Raw genomic sequence first — 20,495 nt, 5'->3', positions numbered from 1 at the left:
TTTTTCATGCTTTTATGTACAATCAGTGTAAATAAAAAATAACGCCCACTGAACGTCTTTTGTTCAAAATTTAGTTCAGCTTGTTGAACAGGCGCTGATGATAAACTAAGCAAATCGTAGCAGCATAAGGGTAGCAGCATGCAGGGAAAAAACAGTGCGCATGGTCGTGTGCAATAATATCGAAAGTGCTGACTTGCAATACAGTAATGGAATTTATTTTTATTCTGGCGTATCTTGTTAAATTTACCACAACGTTATGCAAGAGGAGAAAAAAAGCAAAAAAAATCACTCATTAGAATGTATTTCGATTAATTTTACCTAAACAAAAGATTAATTAAACGAAAAATGTGTGATCACGTTTAATGTAACAAGCGCTGCATAGTGATTGTTTTTTTCTTTTTCCTCTCAAATTTTTTACTCAGACCTCTAAATAGAATTAACATTCCTTGCAGGGATTAATCAAAACTGAAATTATAAAAAATTATGTTTGTTGTATTTCGAGAAGAGAATATTAAATTTACAGAAATGTGAAGTAAATTTTCAAAATGTGAAACATCAGCTACGAGTTCGTATGCTGCAAAGCGATCATTGAACAAGAGCAATTATTTAACAGAGCGAGACATGAAAAGTGGACCGAATAGTTTACAGGATAATAATTATAATAGTAATTGGTGAAATTCAAACTTGATGCTACTTTTATTTCATTTATTCACTTGTTTTATTTGCCTTTCACAAATTTCAAATGGAATGTATATTTCTTTTCTGTTTGTTCTGCACTGAGAGGTAACATCTGCGAATATGCTAATTTGAGATGTTATCTTTACCAATGAGCGAGACAAAACATCACCCGACAACGTCAACGGCGTTGATTATGAAATTTTTCTTCGACAGTATTCCGCTTTCTTTGCTGTTATTGTTCATTTTTGTCACATAATGAAAGAACAACAGTCACTGTCCTCCAAAGGTGTAGTTATTATAGCTTTATTAGAAATAGCAGCTGTTCTTTCACTTGGTAAACAAAAATATAAAAAACAAATATGACGTGAATTAAAGTTATGAAAAGCAAAACCAGGAAGAAGAAGAAGAAGTAGAATTTTCCTCATCACAAATGACACAATGCATACAAATTGCACGATGATGTTTATAAAGAAAACTGTTCATCTTTCAAAAATAGTGCTAGCAATTAGTTTAGTCTCGTCTCTGACGTAATATTCATCAGTCTAATTGGAAAGTGCATGAAACAAGCAAACTTGTTTCTCACATTGTTCCGTCGTTCAACTTTCAAAACGCATTCGCTTTTTATGCAAAATTCTACTCTGCTTTCTTTTGGATTTCAAGCTTTTCTTTCAACGGTTCAAAGGGATTTTAATGTTCATTGATAGTAGAAATGAAGATGAATCGCGGTGGGGTAGAGGAAAAAAAAATCAGACCTGCTGTGGTGAAAATATTAGAACAAAATTCACCACGAGCAATTTTTACTGAAAATAATTTTTTGCAAATCAATTTTGTGTGGAAAATTTGTACATTTTTCACAAAAGCATACTGTGTGTGTTGTTGTTTGTTAACAATCTGTCAATATTTAAAAGAACGTATTTATGCATAGATGCTTATACTTTTCAAACAATGTTGTTTTTATCAGTAAAGTGAAGAAAAATAAATTTCAATCAAGTCTGTTGAACGATATGAGTGTAAAAGCATACTGTTGTTGTTCAGTGAAAAAAAGGCTAAAATTTTCAGCTTACAAAAATTTATTCATTCTCATTTGTTTGACTAGTTGCATTTTGTTGTGCGCACTATATTCCAACAGTTGAATAATACTGGTAAGTTTTGCATTTCAAATTTCGAACAACTTTGACAATAGAAGATTAACTGAATCTGTGGCAAGTTTTTCTGTTTCAAATAAAATTCAAAAATTATATTCTTTATATGGTGGAATTTTTTTGTCATCTTCGAAAAGTTTTGCTCAATTGATGCGCTTTTCTTCATGAGCACAATTCAGTTATTGAGTTTGTTTTGGAGACTGCAACAAAGATTTGTCACCTCAGAAACTTCACCTCTAGTTTATTCAACGCGTCGACTTGTTCAGTCAAGCGATTTGATTGATATCTTTTACGTCAATATCCATTTTAACCAACATATTTCAGTACTATATATTAGAGCTGTTCAATGGTACGTACATTTTTAGCAGTTATACAATATAGGGGAAACAAACCATATAATAATAATTCATGCTCACCTTAGCATACGCACACATGCATATATAGATGTATGTATTTGTTTACGTATATGCGTGGGTCATGTATGTAAAAATTTGCAATGATACGTTTTCGATTGCTTCTATAGACGTTCGACTTGAACGTGAAGTATCGAGAAAAGTTTCGACTTGAACGTAGACTTTAAAGGTATTTGAAAAATTGAATATTTTCAATTCCGCCAATCTCCCGTGACGATTTTCCCATTGCGTTGTAGCCGTACGGCTGTATGGGCAGAGCTGAATTTTTGTTCGCTGCCAATTTTGCTAAGAGCCCACTTGTGGCGCGTCTTAACCGAATGAAAGTTTCACTTTTTTTTTCTACAACCGCCACCTCAGTCTATTGATCACGAAGCAGATGAGCACGGCAAATGGACAAAGCGAGTGAATTTCGACTTTGTCAATAATGCCACCGATTCGACACTGTGCGCTAATACGAGCCGCTTCAATAGCACTTACTGCCATGCATTATCTGACCCTGACCATAGGATCTATTGTTGCCATGTCGGACATCCCCGAGAATTTTGAATTTTTTTTCATTTGGTAGAATAATGAAAAAGATGCCATTTATCGCATTTCTTTAAAACGACAGACAATACAACAGTTCGGGCACGTTTAGTAGAATAGCACCAATATTCACATATCTCTATATGACTGTATATTTGTATAGTATTACTTTTGTGCATGCATGTAAGCGATACTTGTTTATTATTGCAAAATCTGTTTTTTGCTTGCATAATTTTGTTGTTTTTATTCGACACTGTGATGATGACGAAAGAGATGCTGATGATAGTAGGCAGGCAATTGCCGGCCCTACTGTCGTTGTCCATCGCCAAGTCGAATGCAGTTTGTTTCTTTCATTTGCTGGCGGGGTCTTTTCTTTGTTCAGCTGTACACGCGTTAGCCGGTCCTGCGAAGCCGTTGGAGAGCAAAACGCGCCTGGCTATCCTAAGCTTGAGCGAACAAGCGAGCGAGCTCTGTGCTTGTTTTCATGCTCAAGCTTATTATTATTATTCGTATTGTTATTCTTATTATTTCTACTACTATTATTTGTTGTCAAATCCAGTTGAAAAGAGAGAGAGAGTGTGTGCGTTTGATACAGTTGAGAGTAGCTTTTTCAATTTGCATATATGTTGGCGATTAAACAAATCACCGGTGAGGTGATTATTACGACCGTGGACAACGTACCAGTTTGAATTTGAACGCTGCGCACATTTTCGAGCAGCATTTTAAAGTGAACCGATTCTCGGCCAAGAAATGAATCGATCAATAAATCAACCGTTCATTCGTCGTCGCTGGCTCAGCCAGCTCATATATATATATACATATACATACATATAGCGGGCCTTTTTCTTTAACCTGGCCATTCCAGTAGCATTTATTCTTTTGGCATGGTTGTCTGCGCAATTTTGCCACCGGAGAGAGTGGGAATGAAAACGCACGATTATTTCGCTTGATTGTTGAGATGACATTAAAATAATATGTATATATATTTTTTTTTGAATAATGAAATTCAAAATTCAGCCGACATTGGTGGGAAGCGGGCCTCTGTTCGACTGCGCGTTGCCACCTTCGGCTGACAGCGCGTTCGAAACTCAGTCTGCGATTTAGTCGTGTTGTCAACAAGAATCAGCATTGTAGAGTGGAACACTGACGATTGACTTGTACAAATAAAAGTGTTCGCGGTTACAGTTGTGGCTAACAAGTCGGTTTGTCGTTTCAGTTTGACGACTACTGCACAGAAGCAACGGCGTCGACAGAAGAAGCAGCTGCTTCGGAAACAGTGCAACTGTTGCTGGCAACGGTCGCTTCGAAGATGGCCGAAAAAATGACTGGAGTCATGGATTCGGTGGTTGAAAAATTGACGAACCATCGTCTGCGAGCGGTCGCCGCCGCTCAGCTTGACCAACGGCGTACCGACTTGTCTGACCAATTGCACCCCGGCCAAGATTGCGATTCGTCCGACTATCACCATCGACCGGCTGCCAACGAACCTTCTCAAATGGTCCATCTCCATCAAGACGATCAAGCCAAAGCCGCCGAACCTGCAACTAAACGGCGTCGCAAGCCGGATGGTATGATTGATTGTGCATTTATTTCTTTTTCTTTTTCTTCTTCTCTCTGCACCAGAGATAGGACGAGGGGTATGCGTAAAGGGGTTTCTTTCTTTCTTTCTTGCATCATTTTCCATTTTAATTTAACACCATACATACTATACCACTGGGACAATTCCATTTCACAAAATTGAATCTGCATAGTGAAATCGTAGTCATTTTTCAAATTTACAATAATTTCTCTCTCAGTGTTACTGCAACAACGATCGTTGCCATTGAAAAAAGTTAGCCAATTTCTGATCAAATTTATTTGTCTAGGAGGCATTATTTATTATTGGCTTGTGCGTTGCTTTTTCATTGCCAAAAGTGAAAATCCATTCGAATCTGTTGTCTGTATTTGCACAACTCAGTTGCTTTTTTCGACTCTTCATTGTCGACGCAGTTTTAAGTTCAGGTTTGTTTGACAACGAGGACGTCAGCTTGTTAATGCAGTATCGTCTCTGTTTGTAGGAAACATTTTTAGTTCGAGCAGCAATTTTCACTAGATACGGAAGTGTTATTATGCAGTTTTACTTTTCATTCGGTGTAAAAAGTGCAAAAAGTCAACGCTAAAAAGCATACCCTTTGACATTTTGCATAACTTTACTTCATCAATTTAGTTTATTATTTTCATTTCAATTCGTATGCATGAAAAAAATTGTCACGCATCAGCGGATAAATAACGTTTCAGTTTTATAGTATCAATTTATTCTTGAACAATTCTGCATTTATTGTTGCTCTGCGCTTGTTGTTGGAATTGCTTCAAAGGATCATCCGACGGACTTGCTTGCCGCATGCGCATGTTGGTGCATGTGAAATTTTCAAATTTAACATTTTTCAATCATTCGTTCACTTCGAACATTTTGACAAACAATTTCCCAAACCGCATACGAATTATAATATAGCACGTTATCCGTTTAGGGCAAAGTTAAAAAAAATTTGTTTTTCATTTGAATGCTTTTTTGTTTTTTAAGTAATAATATATTTACTTTTTAAAGGAACATTAAAGCATCCGGATTATGGAGTGCTTAATTGACGTCGGCGTCAGTGCTGATTAAACATAAAAAAACTGAAATGTGATTTTTCCAAATCGATCACCGTTCTATGTTGACACACGGCACGGCTGACCAAAATAAAATAGACGTGATGTCATTTTAGAAAAAAATTTTAAAGTTAATTTTGCGTTTTCAATAGGCAAAGCAAAGAAAAAAACAAAATAAGTATTTTAAATAAGGGATGACGACAAACTACGTACAGTTGTAAAAATTTTCAAAAGTTGATTGAAACAAAGTTGAACTGAGAGCTGTGTGGTTGATTGGCTTGTAGAAAAAGCACCGAAATGACAGTTGAATGAATGTTGGTTGGGCAGTTGTTGTTTATTGACTTCACTTTGAAAGTTGCTCGAAGTTGCGTGTATCGACCACTTTTGGGGAAGGTTTGAAGCTTAGGCCGCTTGTGAGTTTTATGGGATGTAATTTGTTGCGCTTGAAAAGTCGATAATTTGTTTTATGTCCTTTTTTATACTTGGGTTTATTTATTTCTTTTTTTTAATTCTTCTTTAGCGAAGCATATATTCCACATTGTCGACGTGCCGAGCGAAAATGACGACGACTTTTTGTCATGCAATAGTTCGCTAGAGTACTACATCGCGGGAAATTGCAATGGCACTGCCGACAAGTTGCAAAGCAGCGCCGCTCAGCGGAAAGATCTATTCGCTGACGACACGGTATTATTGTCTGATGAGCAGAAATGGACTGGTCAACGAGAAATGGGCAATTTGGATTCTTCCGAGAAAAGTGAGCCTGAAAGTCAGCCAGAAGATGCGCTCGTGCTGGAAATGACTGCCGGCAACAAATCAATCCGTCCCCAGAGTCCATGCTCACCGGCAATGTCGGTCGACTCGACCAACGGTCTAACTGAAACGTCCGTTTCCTGCGTTGAACAAGCTTCATCACTGACCAGCTTAACTACTGCAAATGCGACGCCACTGCCTCGTCGACGTTTCGAAGGCAGCGGATTCAGAGGTCCGTCCATTTTTCCAAACTGCCCCTCCACATCCTACTGACAATAACGTATTGTTTTCAGAAATCAAATGCCCAACCCCTGGTTGCGACGGCAGTGGCCATTCCACTGGTCTCTATCCCCATCACAGAAGGTATTCATTGTTGTTGCAATTTGTTTCATGCTGTTTGCTCTGTTGTTTGAAATTTTCACTTCTCTTTTCTCCCTTTCAGTTTATCTGGTTGTCCTCGCAAAGACAAAGCATCACCGGAAAGTAGGCTTGATCGATGTTATTGCTTGTTTTCTTGAACGATTTTCTCATTAATTCTCTTTTTCCCAGTTTTGGCTCTGCACCAAGAGACCGTACTGAGATGTCCTGTTTCGGGATGTACTGGCAAAGGGCACGTGAACAGCAATCGCAGCTCACATCGCAGTATATCCGGTTGTCCTCTTGTTGCGCTTGAACGACAGCAAAAAAAGCATCTTGGATCTATTCCATCGGTTCGTGAAGCCAGTCCTGCATCCATTGCTTCAAGAGTCGCCCTACCGGCAGGTACAAAACACGAACACAGTTTTTTTTCTTATTCAACGTTAACAGCCGATCTTTCAACGTTTTGTTCAATTTCTCGTTCCAGAAACTTCACCAACAGCATCGCTTAGCAGAACGATGGAAGTGAGCGGCGGTATTTTTAGAAACGGATTCAACAATGAAAAGATTATTGACCACAGTGAAAAAAATGAAAAAACAACAACTGTCAAAAAGCGAAGACTGTCAGAAGATTTGGAGCAACTGCTGGCTGAAGAACATGTAAATTATAGGATGCATTCATTGATTTTGATGATGTTTGTTTGAATAATTGAAATACATGCAAATTTCACTTGTCGCAATTCACACCTATAATATTCAAGCGTTGTATTTTTAATTTTGAATTTCAACAATCTAGATGTCGGCATCTGACGCGGCAATGACACTGAACATTTGGGCCAAATCGAAAATGGAGCGACCTTTCAAGGCACCGATTTCGAAGACTGACAACAATTCGTGCGTCTCGTCCACACCAACTGCTGACGAAGAGAAGGGCGTCGAACCGTTGAATCTTAGTACAAAAGCTGACGCCGTTTCCGGTATTTTTAAAGCCAATATTGAGCCGAACGATTCGTCGAAGCCAACTGCCCATGATAGTGGCAAAGATTGTTCTGAACGAACCTCTGATTCAGCAAAATGTGCGCTGACAAAGCAACTTTTTCAAGACAGCTTAGAAGAAGCAAATGAACTATTATTAGCGAGAAATGCTAAAGCTCGCCAATTTGCCAGTTTAAAATCTTCTTCTACGAATCAGCATGGTTCCCTGTCACCTGTGGATACTTATTCTTTTGCGACAGTTGGAGGAGCGAACAGCACCGCCGCTGCTGTTGATTTGCCGGCTTCGATTTTGAAATCAATGCTGAACGGTTGCAGTTCACCAACATCACAAAGCGGCGATTTGAGGTAAATTATCATCTACCTTTTTGGGCCAATTCGTTGAGGGCTGTTTGAATTTCTGAAATTGAAAATGTCAATTTAATTAATTAATAATTGTTATTCTATAAATGCAGATGCCCAACGATCGGATGCGACGGTTCTGGCCACATAACCGGAAACTATTCGTCGCATCGTAGCCTTTCGGGTTGCCCCCGAGCTGGGCGCCCTAAGCGACCGAAAGATGAAACTGAACTGTTGAGGTAGAAATATTTTGCTTTCAGTTTGTGGCAAAAATTACTTCGAATTCACACGATCATTCGATTTGTCGTTCTCTCACTTGAATGATTCACTTTTGAATAGGATAGTGCAAAATAATCCTGCCTCTGCCAAACTTGGGCATGTTTTTATGGAAATTTTTCCAAAGGCCCATTTTGCTCAGCTTGATTGCATGTATTCAAATTTAAAGTATGCCTTGTGCCGAAACAATTTTGTTTGTGCATTCATTTTATTTATTCTGTTTTCTCTGGAATATATTCTTCGCTGAACGAACAGTTGTGCAAACAGAAAACGATATTTAATTTTGTAGAATTTGACTGAGATGCGGAAAGTTTTTTTGTTCAGTGATTATTTGTTAAAAGATGCTTTTATTGATTTGCTCTTCAATCAGTTTGGTTTGAGAGTATTGTTTGCTTTGAGTGAACATCTGGACGTTTTGTTTAGGCTAACTATTATTGTGCTTGCTTTTTACCTTGTACATCTTTGTGTTCACTTGTAAGCTGTATACTTTGTTGCAGATGTCCTGTACCAGGTTGCGATGGATCCGGTCACATAACGGGAAAATATTTATCCCACCGAAGGTAGAATCTTTTTATTGATTGTTATTCTTTCTTGAGCAATTATACAACTTGATTATTTACTCGATTATATGAAAATTCAGTCTCTCTTTTTTACTTCAGTGTATCAGGATGCCCGATGGCGACTCGGCGTACCAAGCTACTTTTGCAGGCTGTACAAAAGCAGCACGACGAACAGAGGTAATTTTTTTTTCTATTTTTTCCTTTTATTTATTTATTTGTTTGTTTTTGTTGATTGGACAAATGCTAGAAACAATCGAAATAACCATTCCATGTTGCATTATGTGATGTAGATTCAAATTCTGAATGCATTCACTTAGAAAAAGTCAGGCAGAAAAATAAATAAATAAATAAATAAATAAATAGTAGCTGATGAGCAACCAATTTATAGCCATCAGAGCTATTCATCAAGATCGACTTTTAAATTGAACTGGCAGTAAATTTGCAAAACAGTGTAAGCGCGGCACTTTTGTAGCAGTTGCAGCGTGGTATTAATTTCAATTTCAACTTCAACAGATTGTTTGCAAAATAGAATAAGCGTAATGGCGTGTATTGTATTGTATTGTATTGTAGTGGAGTGGAGTGTATTCTATTATACTGTATTTTATTCTATTGTATTGTATTGCATTGTATTATACTGTAACAGCTGATTTGCTGCTTGAATTTTTGTGAAATGTAAGCTTGATGATATTGTCTTTTTGTAGAAGAAAATCTGAAAACGGGCCAGAGTCGAATGAGCCGACGATCATGGCAGAGTTGGATGATAAAAAGCGCCAACTTTCTGAATTGATAACTGCGCAAAGCTTGCCGTTCAACAGCGCTATGTCGACAGAGCCATCTGAAGTGGCTAATCACGAAAGTGTGCTGTCTTCATTGTTAGGTAAATATTAATAACAACAACAGTTATTAGTAATATTATTACGAATATTTAATGCATTATAATTATTTACAGATTAAAATTAGAATTATAATTAAACATTTTAGGCAAAATGCCTTTTCCAGTTTGGGAAGCAATGAGATTTAATCCTCAATTAGTAGCAGCCGGTTTTGGCTCAAACAATGGTGCACTTGACGAACAACAAGCCCTCGCATTTTTGTCCTATTACAGGCAGATGATGATGGCTGCGCAGATGCAAAATCCAGTTTTTACTCAGCTACTTGCTGCTGCTGCATCGGCGGCAACAAACGGGAACTTTTTCCCTCCAACAAGCTGCGAAGAGAGGTCGACCAATGTGAACAGCGGTTCTTCTGCTAATGCTGGTGAAAATGCTAATGGTTTGCAAAGTGCAGGTTCGACCTCAGCGTCCGGTGCTGATTTGGCAAACGTGAACGACGGCGCTGGTGATCGCTCTGGTCGTCTATCGGCTGCCTCTTGCTGTACTTCTAATTCGTGGGGGAAAGCCATTGTGGCAAAAAATGAACATCAAGATACTGATGATCAAGAAGAGGATGATGATGACGATGGCCATGGTAATGATGTTGATGATGGCGTGGAAGAGGAAGATGAAAGTATGATTAATGGTGAAGAGGACGATGAAATTGGTGATGATGCAGAAGCAATCACAGAAAACGATATCGATACAATTGCTTATAGCAGCTTATTTACTGAAAGTAGCAGCAACAACAACAGCACCACTACCATTACCACCACCACCACGACGAACAACAACAACAACAATAGCAATAATCATGATAAGCGGATTAATATCAGAGTTGAGCCATCAGTTACTGAACAAAAGAAAAATACGGGAGAGAATAATAACGATGCATCAGCGACGATGCAATCTCTGCCTGAACTGTAGAGTTGGATGTGTATGTTCACTCGTTGGACCGTTGGGAATTGTTTTTCTTGCCTTGCCTGATCGAGTTGCCTATTTGATGGGGAAAAGTTTGGTTTCGAAAAATTTTGTTACTTCACTTTGCCAAAATTACGGTTTTCACTAGTCGCCTAGGTGAAGAGAAATTGGTTTGCAGTGCTTGCTAGGTTTTTCTTTTTCTTTCTCTTTTCGCTTGCATACTGACTTCTTTGTAACCCTGACCAACTTCGTTGCTCTCTTCCACTATAATTCTACCAATGGTTTCTCTCTTCCCCCATTCGCATTTACCATTTCGTGAATTCCCAGAACTCGCATGCTTCGTGCTTTATTTCACTTTATTCTGTTTTTGTTGTTTTACGCTTTTGCATTTCATGTGATTGGACACTCTGACGTGTGATTTGCTTTCTGGACAACAGTTCCAGATGCTGATTTTTCGCTTTATTATTACTTTTTTTTCTCGATCGTTATTTTTCACCTTGTATATTCAATTTTATTGTCCGACGTGTGTTGTTTCATTCAATTTAACTTTGCATGATTATAATATAATATAATATAATATAATGTAATATTATATTATGTTATATTATATTATATTATATATTTTCTCGTTTTCCAATGACCAATAGCAAGGTTGTTGCTTTTTGCTCTTACCTAGTTGGGCGAATCTGAACGCTGAACGTTGATAATGGTGCAATTGTTGTCGCCGTTTTTTCAAACCGCACACAGTTACTGTCCACTTGTGGCATTTTTGTTTTACTTTCTTCAATTTTCAGCCTTTTCTTTTTACCCGTTGTTCTCGATGGGTGAATACGATGGTTATTTGAATTTTGATCTTTCCTTAATTTCCTTTTCTTTTGCTAAATTTGTTTTAATCTTCTTTTTTCTTTGACTTTTCAAATGCTGACATGCCGACGAAGCTGAATTGCAAAAATTGGCTTCTCTTCGTACTGGTCCACAATTTGTCACACACAACACTTCTGCTCAATCATCCGCACAACATCCAACCAACAAACACAGAAAAAGCAAAGGTGTTTGTTCAAACAATTGTTTTTCTCTTTTTAAAACATCTTTTTAAAATAGTATCTTTTTTCCAATTTTTATTTTTGATCCAACAGTGTTTGTCCAAGACAATTTCACTGTTGCTATTGATTTGATTTTTTTAAATCACAAACAAACACCAGTGCAATGTCTTTAGACTATTGTGTATGGCGTTTTTCCATTTTAAAAATCAAGTTGTCAAGGCAAAAATGTTTACTTTTGTTAGCTTTTTCGATGATGCTTGATTTTGTTAATAAAATTTCAAAATTACATTATTCGTCACTGTTTATTATTGTCGATCAGTCAGACAATCGAACAACGTCAACTTCTCTGTTCATACATACATACATACATACAGAAATCATGCTGTGCATGTACATGCTTTTGTTTTCACATTACACTCAATTATTAATTTTAGACATAATTTTGAAATAATGAAATTTGTCCAAAGTAATTCAAATTCAACTCAATTCACAAGCAGTTTACAACATGCTCAAGCGTACAATGATGCCCACAGAATGTGCACAAAGAAAAATACAGGATAACTTCCAGTATTTCAATAATGGTGTTGCAACGCTGATCAATGACTATGAATGCAGTGAAGGAGGGAGGGGTAGGGAGGGGGGGGGGAGGAACAATTTTCGTTTTGCCCACTTTAGTGTTATTTATAGTGTCTATAAAAGCTTTCAACACTTTTTTGCGAAAAAAAGAAATTAATTCCAAACTGAATTGAGCTGAACTGCATCCCATCATGTTTATTTTTCTTTCCATTTGTTCCTTAAACCACATTTACACTGATATTAAATCACTTTCTGTTCCAATTTATTGTTAAATATAATTGTTGAATTTCACTGTGAAGATGAAATTATTCACAGAAAACCACCATCAGAAATTCCACAAAAATGGCATTTTAAAATATGAAAAAAAGTAAAATTTTATTCTTCAAAAGCATAATGCCCTTCAAAATCGAGAAATTTTCAAAGTTTCATCCAACGCAGGCGTGCAGTTGTGGAGAAAAAATTCTAATGCTCTAAAAATTTCGAAAAATCCAAAATCTGAATCTTATGCAGAAATATGAAAAATGCTCATTTTTCATTACACATGACACGATGAATACTATCCAATCAATTCATCTCAAAAGCATATTTGGAGCTCGAAATGCATTCTTCAGCATAAAATAAAGTGCATTATCGATTAACATCAAAAAATTTCAACTTTATATTTCCCGGTTCAGGGTTCTAAAATTTCTACAGTATTCTTCCAGAATGAACAGCCTTATTCTGATCCCCGCCTGCTTACTATAGCAGATGATTAGTTTATTTACGATTTCCTGGAGGCTCGTAATAACCAACTATTAAATAATACATTATAGTGGACCATTAGTTTGTTTACTATATATACACTGATTGCCCTATTGTAGGCAGATTCGAATGCTTTAATTCATCGCCATTAGGCAGGCCTATTCCTACACGGACAATCCACTGCCTGAAACACTAACAATTAATTATATGTAGTGTCTTTTTTTTATTTTATTCTTTATTGTTTTAAAAATTAATTTTATTTGTTGCATTTTGTTCTTTGATTCTCATTTATTCAGAATATTTTTAGCAATTTCAGCTATTCAGCTTTCACCCACTGGAAACACAGCTTGAATTGATAAGTTTTTCAAATTATAATACTTATGCTTATATTTTTGCTATGCACATACATCATTATAATAGCAAAAAGAAGCAAAGTTTCGATAATTGTTATCAATTTTCTATTCCAATTTTTAATATCAATTTTCTTTATACTTATCAATATTTTGCAATTTTTTAAGTGTAATCTTTATCTTTGCTACATAACGTCTCACCATAGAGTCCAGAAATGTTGCATTAACAGTTTATATAGCCTTTTAAATGATTTGTGCTATGTTTTTCAAACAATTTTTTATCATGTAAAAAACGCTAAGTAGAGCATCAGTTATCTGATTGAATGCTGTTTCAGGATATGTAAACAAAATCTCCAACCCCGTTGACCTAGATATTTGGTTTGTAGGAACGCCGTTAGCTTATTTCAGTGCTTCTAGCAAAGAAATATAAAATGCATTCAATCTCAAAGAGCTCAGTCACAGCAACCTGTGAGACAAGCACAAATTGCAATATACATTTGCTCTTCTATTTGATTCCAAGCAAGTTTTAATTCTTGAAAATTTTTGTGAATTTAGAAAATCTGATCAGACATATTACATACACAAGTAAGATCAATTTAATTTTTGTTTAGGCAAACTTTCAGTGTATTTATTACGTTATGGAAATAAACAATAATGGTTAGCATTAGAAAACAAACTAGCACTGAATGTTTTCTACGGTAACTTCATAATTGTTACCAATATAGTGAATAAGTTTGACTGTTATTAACAGTTATGTTAATCGTGATTTAAAAACATCGCTCATGTTGAAATATAATCTACAGTGAAATAAAAATATTTTTAAACAAAGGAAGCATCGTATTATTTTACCTGCATTCGCTCAAAATGAACTCATTTTTACAATATTTTCAGGTTCACAGAAAATCATTTTTATTGTTTCCCAAAACTGTTGCCAAAAATTGCTAATACTGTTGTACTGAATACGATCATCCTGTTATTTTAACTATTCCTTTATTAATTTTAACTTTATTTAACATTCTGTTGCAATAACTCGAAATCAATTCTCAGCAGAAGTGAGACTAATATTCGTTAATCTAGCATTGTCTTTCTTGTTACCGGCATTCGAAGGGTATGCATTTTAATGAACAAAAGTTATTAAATTAAAAGCACATTTCAGAACTTTTCACATAGCTGACATTGACAGAAATAAATTCAAATGACGCTAGTTTTGGAATAATCAGCCTCTATAAAAAACTTGATTCTTGTCTACCTTATGATATAGGGATGCTTTCCACTATTTTCAGTACATCTCGAGAAATCACCAACTAGGAACTTTGAAAATAAGTTCATGGTACTCGAATAATCGTGCCCGATCGACTGATGCCCAAAAAGTCTACTTTTGGAGTCTAAGATTTTTCTCGAAACTTGAAAATTTCACGGGCCATAAACTTGGATGTTTTTGTGAAAATCCGCGGAAGTTCTTTTTTCAAAATTTGGAGTTTTTTTTCATTTCTAGATATTTACAATAATTACTGATAATATGGTGCAAAGTTCCATTAGAAACTACACAATAGATGTGGAATAAATGGGTTCAAAATTTCTCTACTGCCTATCTTAATACTTAGGGAATTTGCTCATCAGTAATTCTCTTCCAACCGAAGCAGATAGTGTGAGTTTCAGTACATGAAGCATTTTTGACAATGCATGTTTGAGAATTCTACTAATTTATTTTTCTATACGATCAATTAAATAGAATTTCTGAAATTACTGCTGTTAAATAATCATTAATTGCTGCGAATCAAACCGTATGCAATGTAACTGCTTTGTTTGTTGAAAAGCAAACATTTCATGGAATGCGATCATAATTGCCATGTTTTTCATTGATCACGCATCGGATTGATAGCACATGTGTAGCTATTTGATTGAACTTTCGCTAAGTAACACCGATGCAATAACAATTTGCATAATTAGTATAATGTGTAGTCGCCCAGGGTGAAACTTCATTCGAAATGTTAGGAAAATAAATAAATTCACAATTGATGTCAAATTACTGGTCTCATACATGGTATCTGTTCGAATTATTAGAGGTATCCACCAATAAGTAGAGTGAAAATTATTCCATTCTTCTCAGAAAGTACGGCGATTTATGAAATAATGTGATAACAAATGTTAGCAATTGTGTGCTGATAAAAGGTATGTAAATTTTTAAGAACCCGCAATCGATGATGTTTTGAGAAATTTAATAGAGTTAAAAGTTTAAGCATTGGACATTTGCAGAAGAAAAAAATTGGCGTATTGTATGAAAATAACTGCACAGCCAATTTGAAAATTTAGGATAATTCTTATCTGTGAATTGTAATCAATTAAAAAATTCAGTGAAAAAGGGCTTTAAATTTTTAAAGTAACTTGTTTGCATAAATGAAAATCAGGAACAATTCTTATTAAAATAATTTCATTTTTTTGAGTGAAAAAATCGACAAATCTGTTGTAAAAATTCATGAAACCATCCGATATGCACATTTATTTAATTAACTTTCATTTTTCATTCTTCTTCATTTCGACTCGGTTAATATTCTATTTCAGTTTTACTTTTGTTGTACTCATATCTCAAGTAATACGCAATCAGGTGCCGTATGCATCAGTTTACAGTAGTTAAGGAATAATTCTGCACCGATATAAATCAATTGCTTTAATGTTTTGAGAAAAAATTTTTTCTCGAAAATTGCAAAATTGCATGGGCTATAGACTTGGTTGTTTTGCGAAAATTGGTGAAAAATTTGTTTCCAAAATTTGGAAATTTTTTGATTGTTATAGTTTCATATTGATAAAATAAAGTGTTTTCTAGAGTCTCAATCCAAACTAACCAGTGGTTGTAGAATAAATCAGCTCTAAATTTGTCTACTGCCTATCTTAATAGATACGGAATTCGCCTAGCAGTAACTCTCTTTCAACGGAAGCAGACTTCCAATTTCTGTTCATAAAACGTTTCTGACATCGAATCTTTTACAATTTTACTAATTTATCACTTTTCTATGATCAATTAAATTGAATTCCTGAAATTATTCCTGTTAATTAATCACTAATTGCTGTGAATCAAAACTGTTTCATTTGTTGAAAAGCAAACATTGTATGGAATGTGATCCTCATTGACATGTTTTTCATAGATTACGCATTTGATTGAAACCACATGTGTGTCTATTTGATTGTACTTTCGCTAAGTAGGAACGATGCAGTGGCGATTTGCATAATTAGTATAATATGCAGTCGCCCAGGGTAAAACTTGATTACAAATGCTAAGAAAATAAATAAATTCACTACTGATGTCAAATTATTGGGCTCATATATGGTATTTGTTTGAATTTTCAGAGAAATCCACCAATAAGTACACCAACACTCCATGCTTATCAAAAACTGCTGCGTATTGTAAAATAATTTTGTGATTACAGCAAGCAATTCGATGTCAAATAAAGGTATGTAAATTTTCAATAACTCGCAATCGATGATTTTTTGAGAAATTATAAAATAAAATGACTGGCATATTGCACGAAAATAGCTTTCCAATTTCCTAATTTTGGACAATTCCTATCGGTGAATTGTAATCAATCTAAAAGTACAGTGAACAAAGGTTTTAAATTTTAAAAGTATCTTGTTTGCACAAATGAAAATCAGGAACAATTCTTGTTAAAATAAATTCCTTTTTTTGGATGAAAAAATCGACAGATCTGTTGTGAAAATTCATGAAACCGTTCCGTATGCGCATTTATTTAGCTTAATTAGCGAATAATTCTCTACCGATATAAATAAATTGCCTTAATTTTTGGAGAAAAAAATTTTTCACGAAAATTGCAAAATTTAATGGGCTATAGACATGATATTTTAGCGAAAATGGCGAAAAAAATTGTTTTCAATATTTGAAACATTTCTGATTGTTATAGTTTCATATTGATAAAGAAAAGTGTTTTCCAGAGTTTCAACCCAAACTACCCAGCAGTTGTGGAATAAATAGCCTCTAAAGTTGGAATACTGCCTCTCTTAATACATGTGTATGCTTAGCACTTTTTTCAGGTAATCTCAAGAACTATGCGACCGGGAAACGTGTGGATACGTTTTCCGCACTCCACTACTTGTTACTGATCGTTTAATGCTCATAAAGTCCATTTTTTAAGAAAAAACTTTTTCTCGAAAATTTCAAAATTTCATGGGCTATAGACTTGGTTGTTTTTGTGAAAATCGGCGAAAAATGTGTTTTAAAAATTTAGAGTTTTTTTATTGTTATAGTTTTATATTGATAAATGATAGTGTTTTCTAGAGTTTCAATCCAAGCTACCTTGTAGTTTTGGAATAAATCGCCTCTGAATTTGTCTACTGCATATATTAAAACACAGGGAATTTGCCCATCAGTAAGTCTGTTTCAACGGCAGAAATGACTGCCAATTTTTGCACGAGACATTTTTGATAACAAATTATTAGATTTGTACTAATTTATTGTTTTTTACAATCAATTGAATTGAATTTCTGAAATTATTGCTGTTTCTAATATTCATTAATTGCTGCGAATGAAAACGTAGCGCTGTAAGTGTTTACATTGCTAAAAAGCAAACATTTCATGGAATCTGATCCTAATTGCTATGGTTTTCATTAATTACGCATCTGATTGATAGCACATGTGTGGCTATTTGATTGTACCTTCGCTAAGTAACACAGATGCAATAACGATTTGCATAATTAGTATAATATGTAGTCGCCCAGAGTAATACTTCATTACAAATGTTATGAAAATAAATAAATTCACAAGTGATGTCAAATTATTGGGCTCATACATGGCATTTGTTCGAATTATTAGAGGTATCCACCAATAAGTAGAGTGAAAATTATTCCATTCTTCTCAGAAAGTACGGCGATTTATGAAATAATTTGATAACAAATGTTAGCAATTGTGTGCTGATAAAAGGTATGTAAATTTTTAAGAACCCGCAATCGATGATTTTTTGAGAAATTTAATAGAGTTGCCAGTTTTAGCATTTGAAACTAAAAGAAGGAAAAAAGTGGCATATTGCACGAAAATCGCTGCACAGCCAATTTGATATTTTTGGATTATTCTTATCTGTGAATTGTAATCAATTGAAAAATTCGGGGAACAAAGGTTTTAAATTTTTAAAGTATCTTGTTTGCAGAAATGAAAATCAGGAACAATTTTTATTAAAATAAATTCCTTTTTGTGGTTGAAAAAATGGATAGATCTGTTGTAAAAATTCATGAAACCATTCCGTATGGGCATTAATTTAACTTTTAGTTTTCATTCTTCTTTATTTCTACTCGGTTAATATTTTATTTCAGTTTTACATTTTTTATCGTATCTCAAAAAAAGCAATCAGGTGCCGTATTAGTTAGCGAATAATTCTGCACCGATATAAATAAATTGCTTTAATTTTTGGAAAAAAATTTTTTCTCAAGAATTGCAAAACTTCTTGGGCTACAGACTTGGTTGTTTTGCGAAAATTGGTGAAAAATTTGTTTTCAAAATTTGCAATTTTTTTGATTGTTATAGTTTCATATTGATAAAAGAAAGTGTATTCTAGAGTTTCAACCCAAACTACCCTGTAATTTTGGAATAAATGGCTTCTAAACTGGGAATATTGCCTCTCTTAATACATGGATATGCCTAGCACTTTTTCAGAATATCTCGGGCAATATGCGACCGGTAACCGCCGTCAATCGCTCTTTATATTGGCACTGTCTCTGTTTTAATTCTCTTCTTCAGTGCTACGTATTTGTCGTTGCATGAAGATTGGGATCCAGTGGCTGCCGGCATTCGGTGGCTTTACAACAAGTTGAATTTTTGTGCTCGTTTGAAAAACAAGCTATCCGGTGCAAAATCACGCACAGAACTCGACGAAGAACAGTCCGAATCACTGATTGATGTTATCTCATAAGCAGTGCTTGCATGCTACGGTTTTGTTATCTGTTTTTCTTCTTCAAATATGATGAAAGGAACATATACTATAAATTATTATTGCAGTATATGTATATATATATATAGTTATTTATTTATTTATACGCAGAATATGCCCGTAATATCATCATTCTTTACTAAAAGTGCAAATCGTTTGTACTGAGCATATATATTACTAATTATTGTTTCACGTTTTGTTTTCATAAAGTTAATAAATTATTTTTTCTTATTGAGGTACTTTATGTTTTTCTTTTGAAAATTTGACGATTACTTTTTAATTGTAATGTCAAATTTCATTTACAAAACTTTTAATTGATTTTTCATTTTACCAGTGTTGCGGAATGGTTGCAAAAATTGCACTGCAAAAGGAAAACTGTTTGAACAATAACAAATTGAACGACGTTTGTATGAGACGGATATTTTGGAATTTTTTTGCGTTTTTATCGTGCATATTTATTTAACAAACAAATCTGACTTGCATATTTGATGTTGGTTTTTTATTTTACGGTTTTCCGAGTGATTGATTGGATTGGATTGGATGCAATGAAGCAGCTGCAGTTGCCAAGTGTGGTGCGACTATGATTCGTGTAATTTATCAGAGCTGTTGAAAATGCAAGCGCTTTCCACCTCCATTAGCTGACGAAAGTGAAAGTGAAGTGTAAAAAATCAATGTCCATGTTGACTATAAATGATTGAGGAAAATGTATTTTATGGCTGATTGTGAAATTTATAAAACTGTTCTAATCATCAGGACTGACAAGTAATAAATACTTCTGCTTTCAAAAGGGGTGTGGTCACAGATGACTACACTGCATGACAGTCGGTGATAGGAACCCCGATGGTGCAGAAAAGAGAAGGCCCAGAAACGTCAGTCGCCTGAGGACCTGATGGCACAACGGCAGCTATTGTTATTACGTTCATTTTGCAGTTATCAAATCAAACGTATGAACTAAATTTTATTAATTTATTATTATTATTCATAATGGGGCACATGAGAAGGATGGGCTTCCTTTCAGGTTCACTTCATCACAGTATATGGCACACGGCCCAGGCGCCTAGTGTCTCTACATCATTTTCTTCTATTTTGATCCTCAAGAGCCGCGACCCACCAATATTTATTCTACTTGTACTTACAAAATGTATTAGTCACCAAAATTTATTATTCATTTACCCCACAATCATCAATGGGTCACGACTCACAGTTTGAGAACCACTGTCTTATACGGTTTATCCAATCACAGCGTCGAAAAGCATAAATTTGTCGCAACAATATCAGCAAATCACAACGTTTGACGTCAAAATAAAAAACCAGCAATTATGAATATCATTTTCAGTAACATTGATAAATGTATTAGCAATTATCACCAAGGAAAAGGAAAATGTTGCATAGGAAATG

General features: G+C 35.0%; 2 protein-coding genes across 2 annotated transcripts; both read left to right on the top strand.

Annotated features, from left to right (window-relative positions):
• Nucleotides 1–2,901: 2,901 nt before the first annotated feature.
• Tsp_05668 (zinc finger protein) lies at nucleotides 2,902–12,061 on the top strand. Its single transcript, XM_003371955.1, has 12 exons — nucleotides 2,902–3,150; nucleotides 3,975–4,326; nucleotides 5,907–6,368; nucleotides 6,430–6,499; nucleotides 6,579–6,619; nucleotides 6,686–6,898; nucleotides 6,981–7,153; nucleotides 7,290–7,834; nucleotides 7,942–8,067; nucleotides 9,366–9,541; nucleotides 9,646–10,051; nucleotides 11,935–12,061. The coding sequence occupies exons 1-12, from the start codon at nucleotides 2,902–2,904 to the stop codon at nucleotides 12,059–12,061; spliced, it is 2,940 nt and encodes a 979-aa protein (XP_003372003.1).
• Nucleotides 12,062–18,376: 6,315 nt separating this feature from the next.
• Tsp_05669 (putative lipid A biosynthesis (KDO)2-(lauroyl)-lipid IVa acyltransferase) lies at nucleotides 18,377–19,487 on the top strand. Its single transcript, XM_003371954.1, has 5 exons — nucleotides 18,377–18,414; nucleotides 18,726–18,746; nucleotides 18,908–19,067; nucleotides 19,209–19,251; nucleotides 19,432–19,487. The coding sequence occupies exons 1-5, from the start codon at nucleotides 18,377–18,379 to the stop codon at nucleotides 19,485–19,487; spliced, it is 318 nt and encodes a 105-aa protein (XP_003372002.1).
• The last annotated feature ends 1,008 nt before the right edge of the window (nucleotides 19,488–20,495 follow it).

The sequence above is a fragment of the Trichinella spiralis genome, assembly GCF_000181795.1.
Source record: "Trichinella spiralis strain ISS 195 chromosome Unknown Scfld9, whole genome shotgun sequence".
NCBI lineage: Eukaryota > Metazoa > Nematoda > Enoplea > Trichinellida > Trichinellidae > Trichinella > Trichinella spiralis.
The sequence above is the reverse complement of the archived record's forward strand: the minus strand, read 5'-3'. Positions and strand labels throughout refer to the sequence as shown.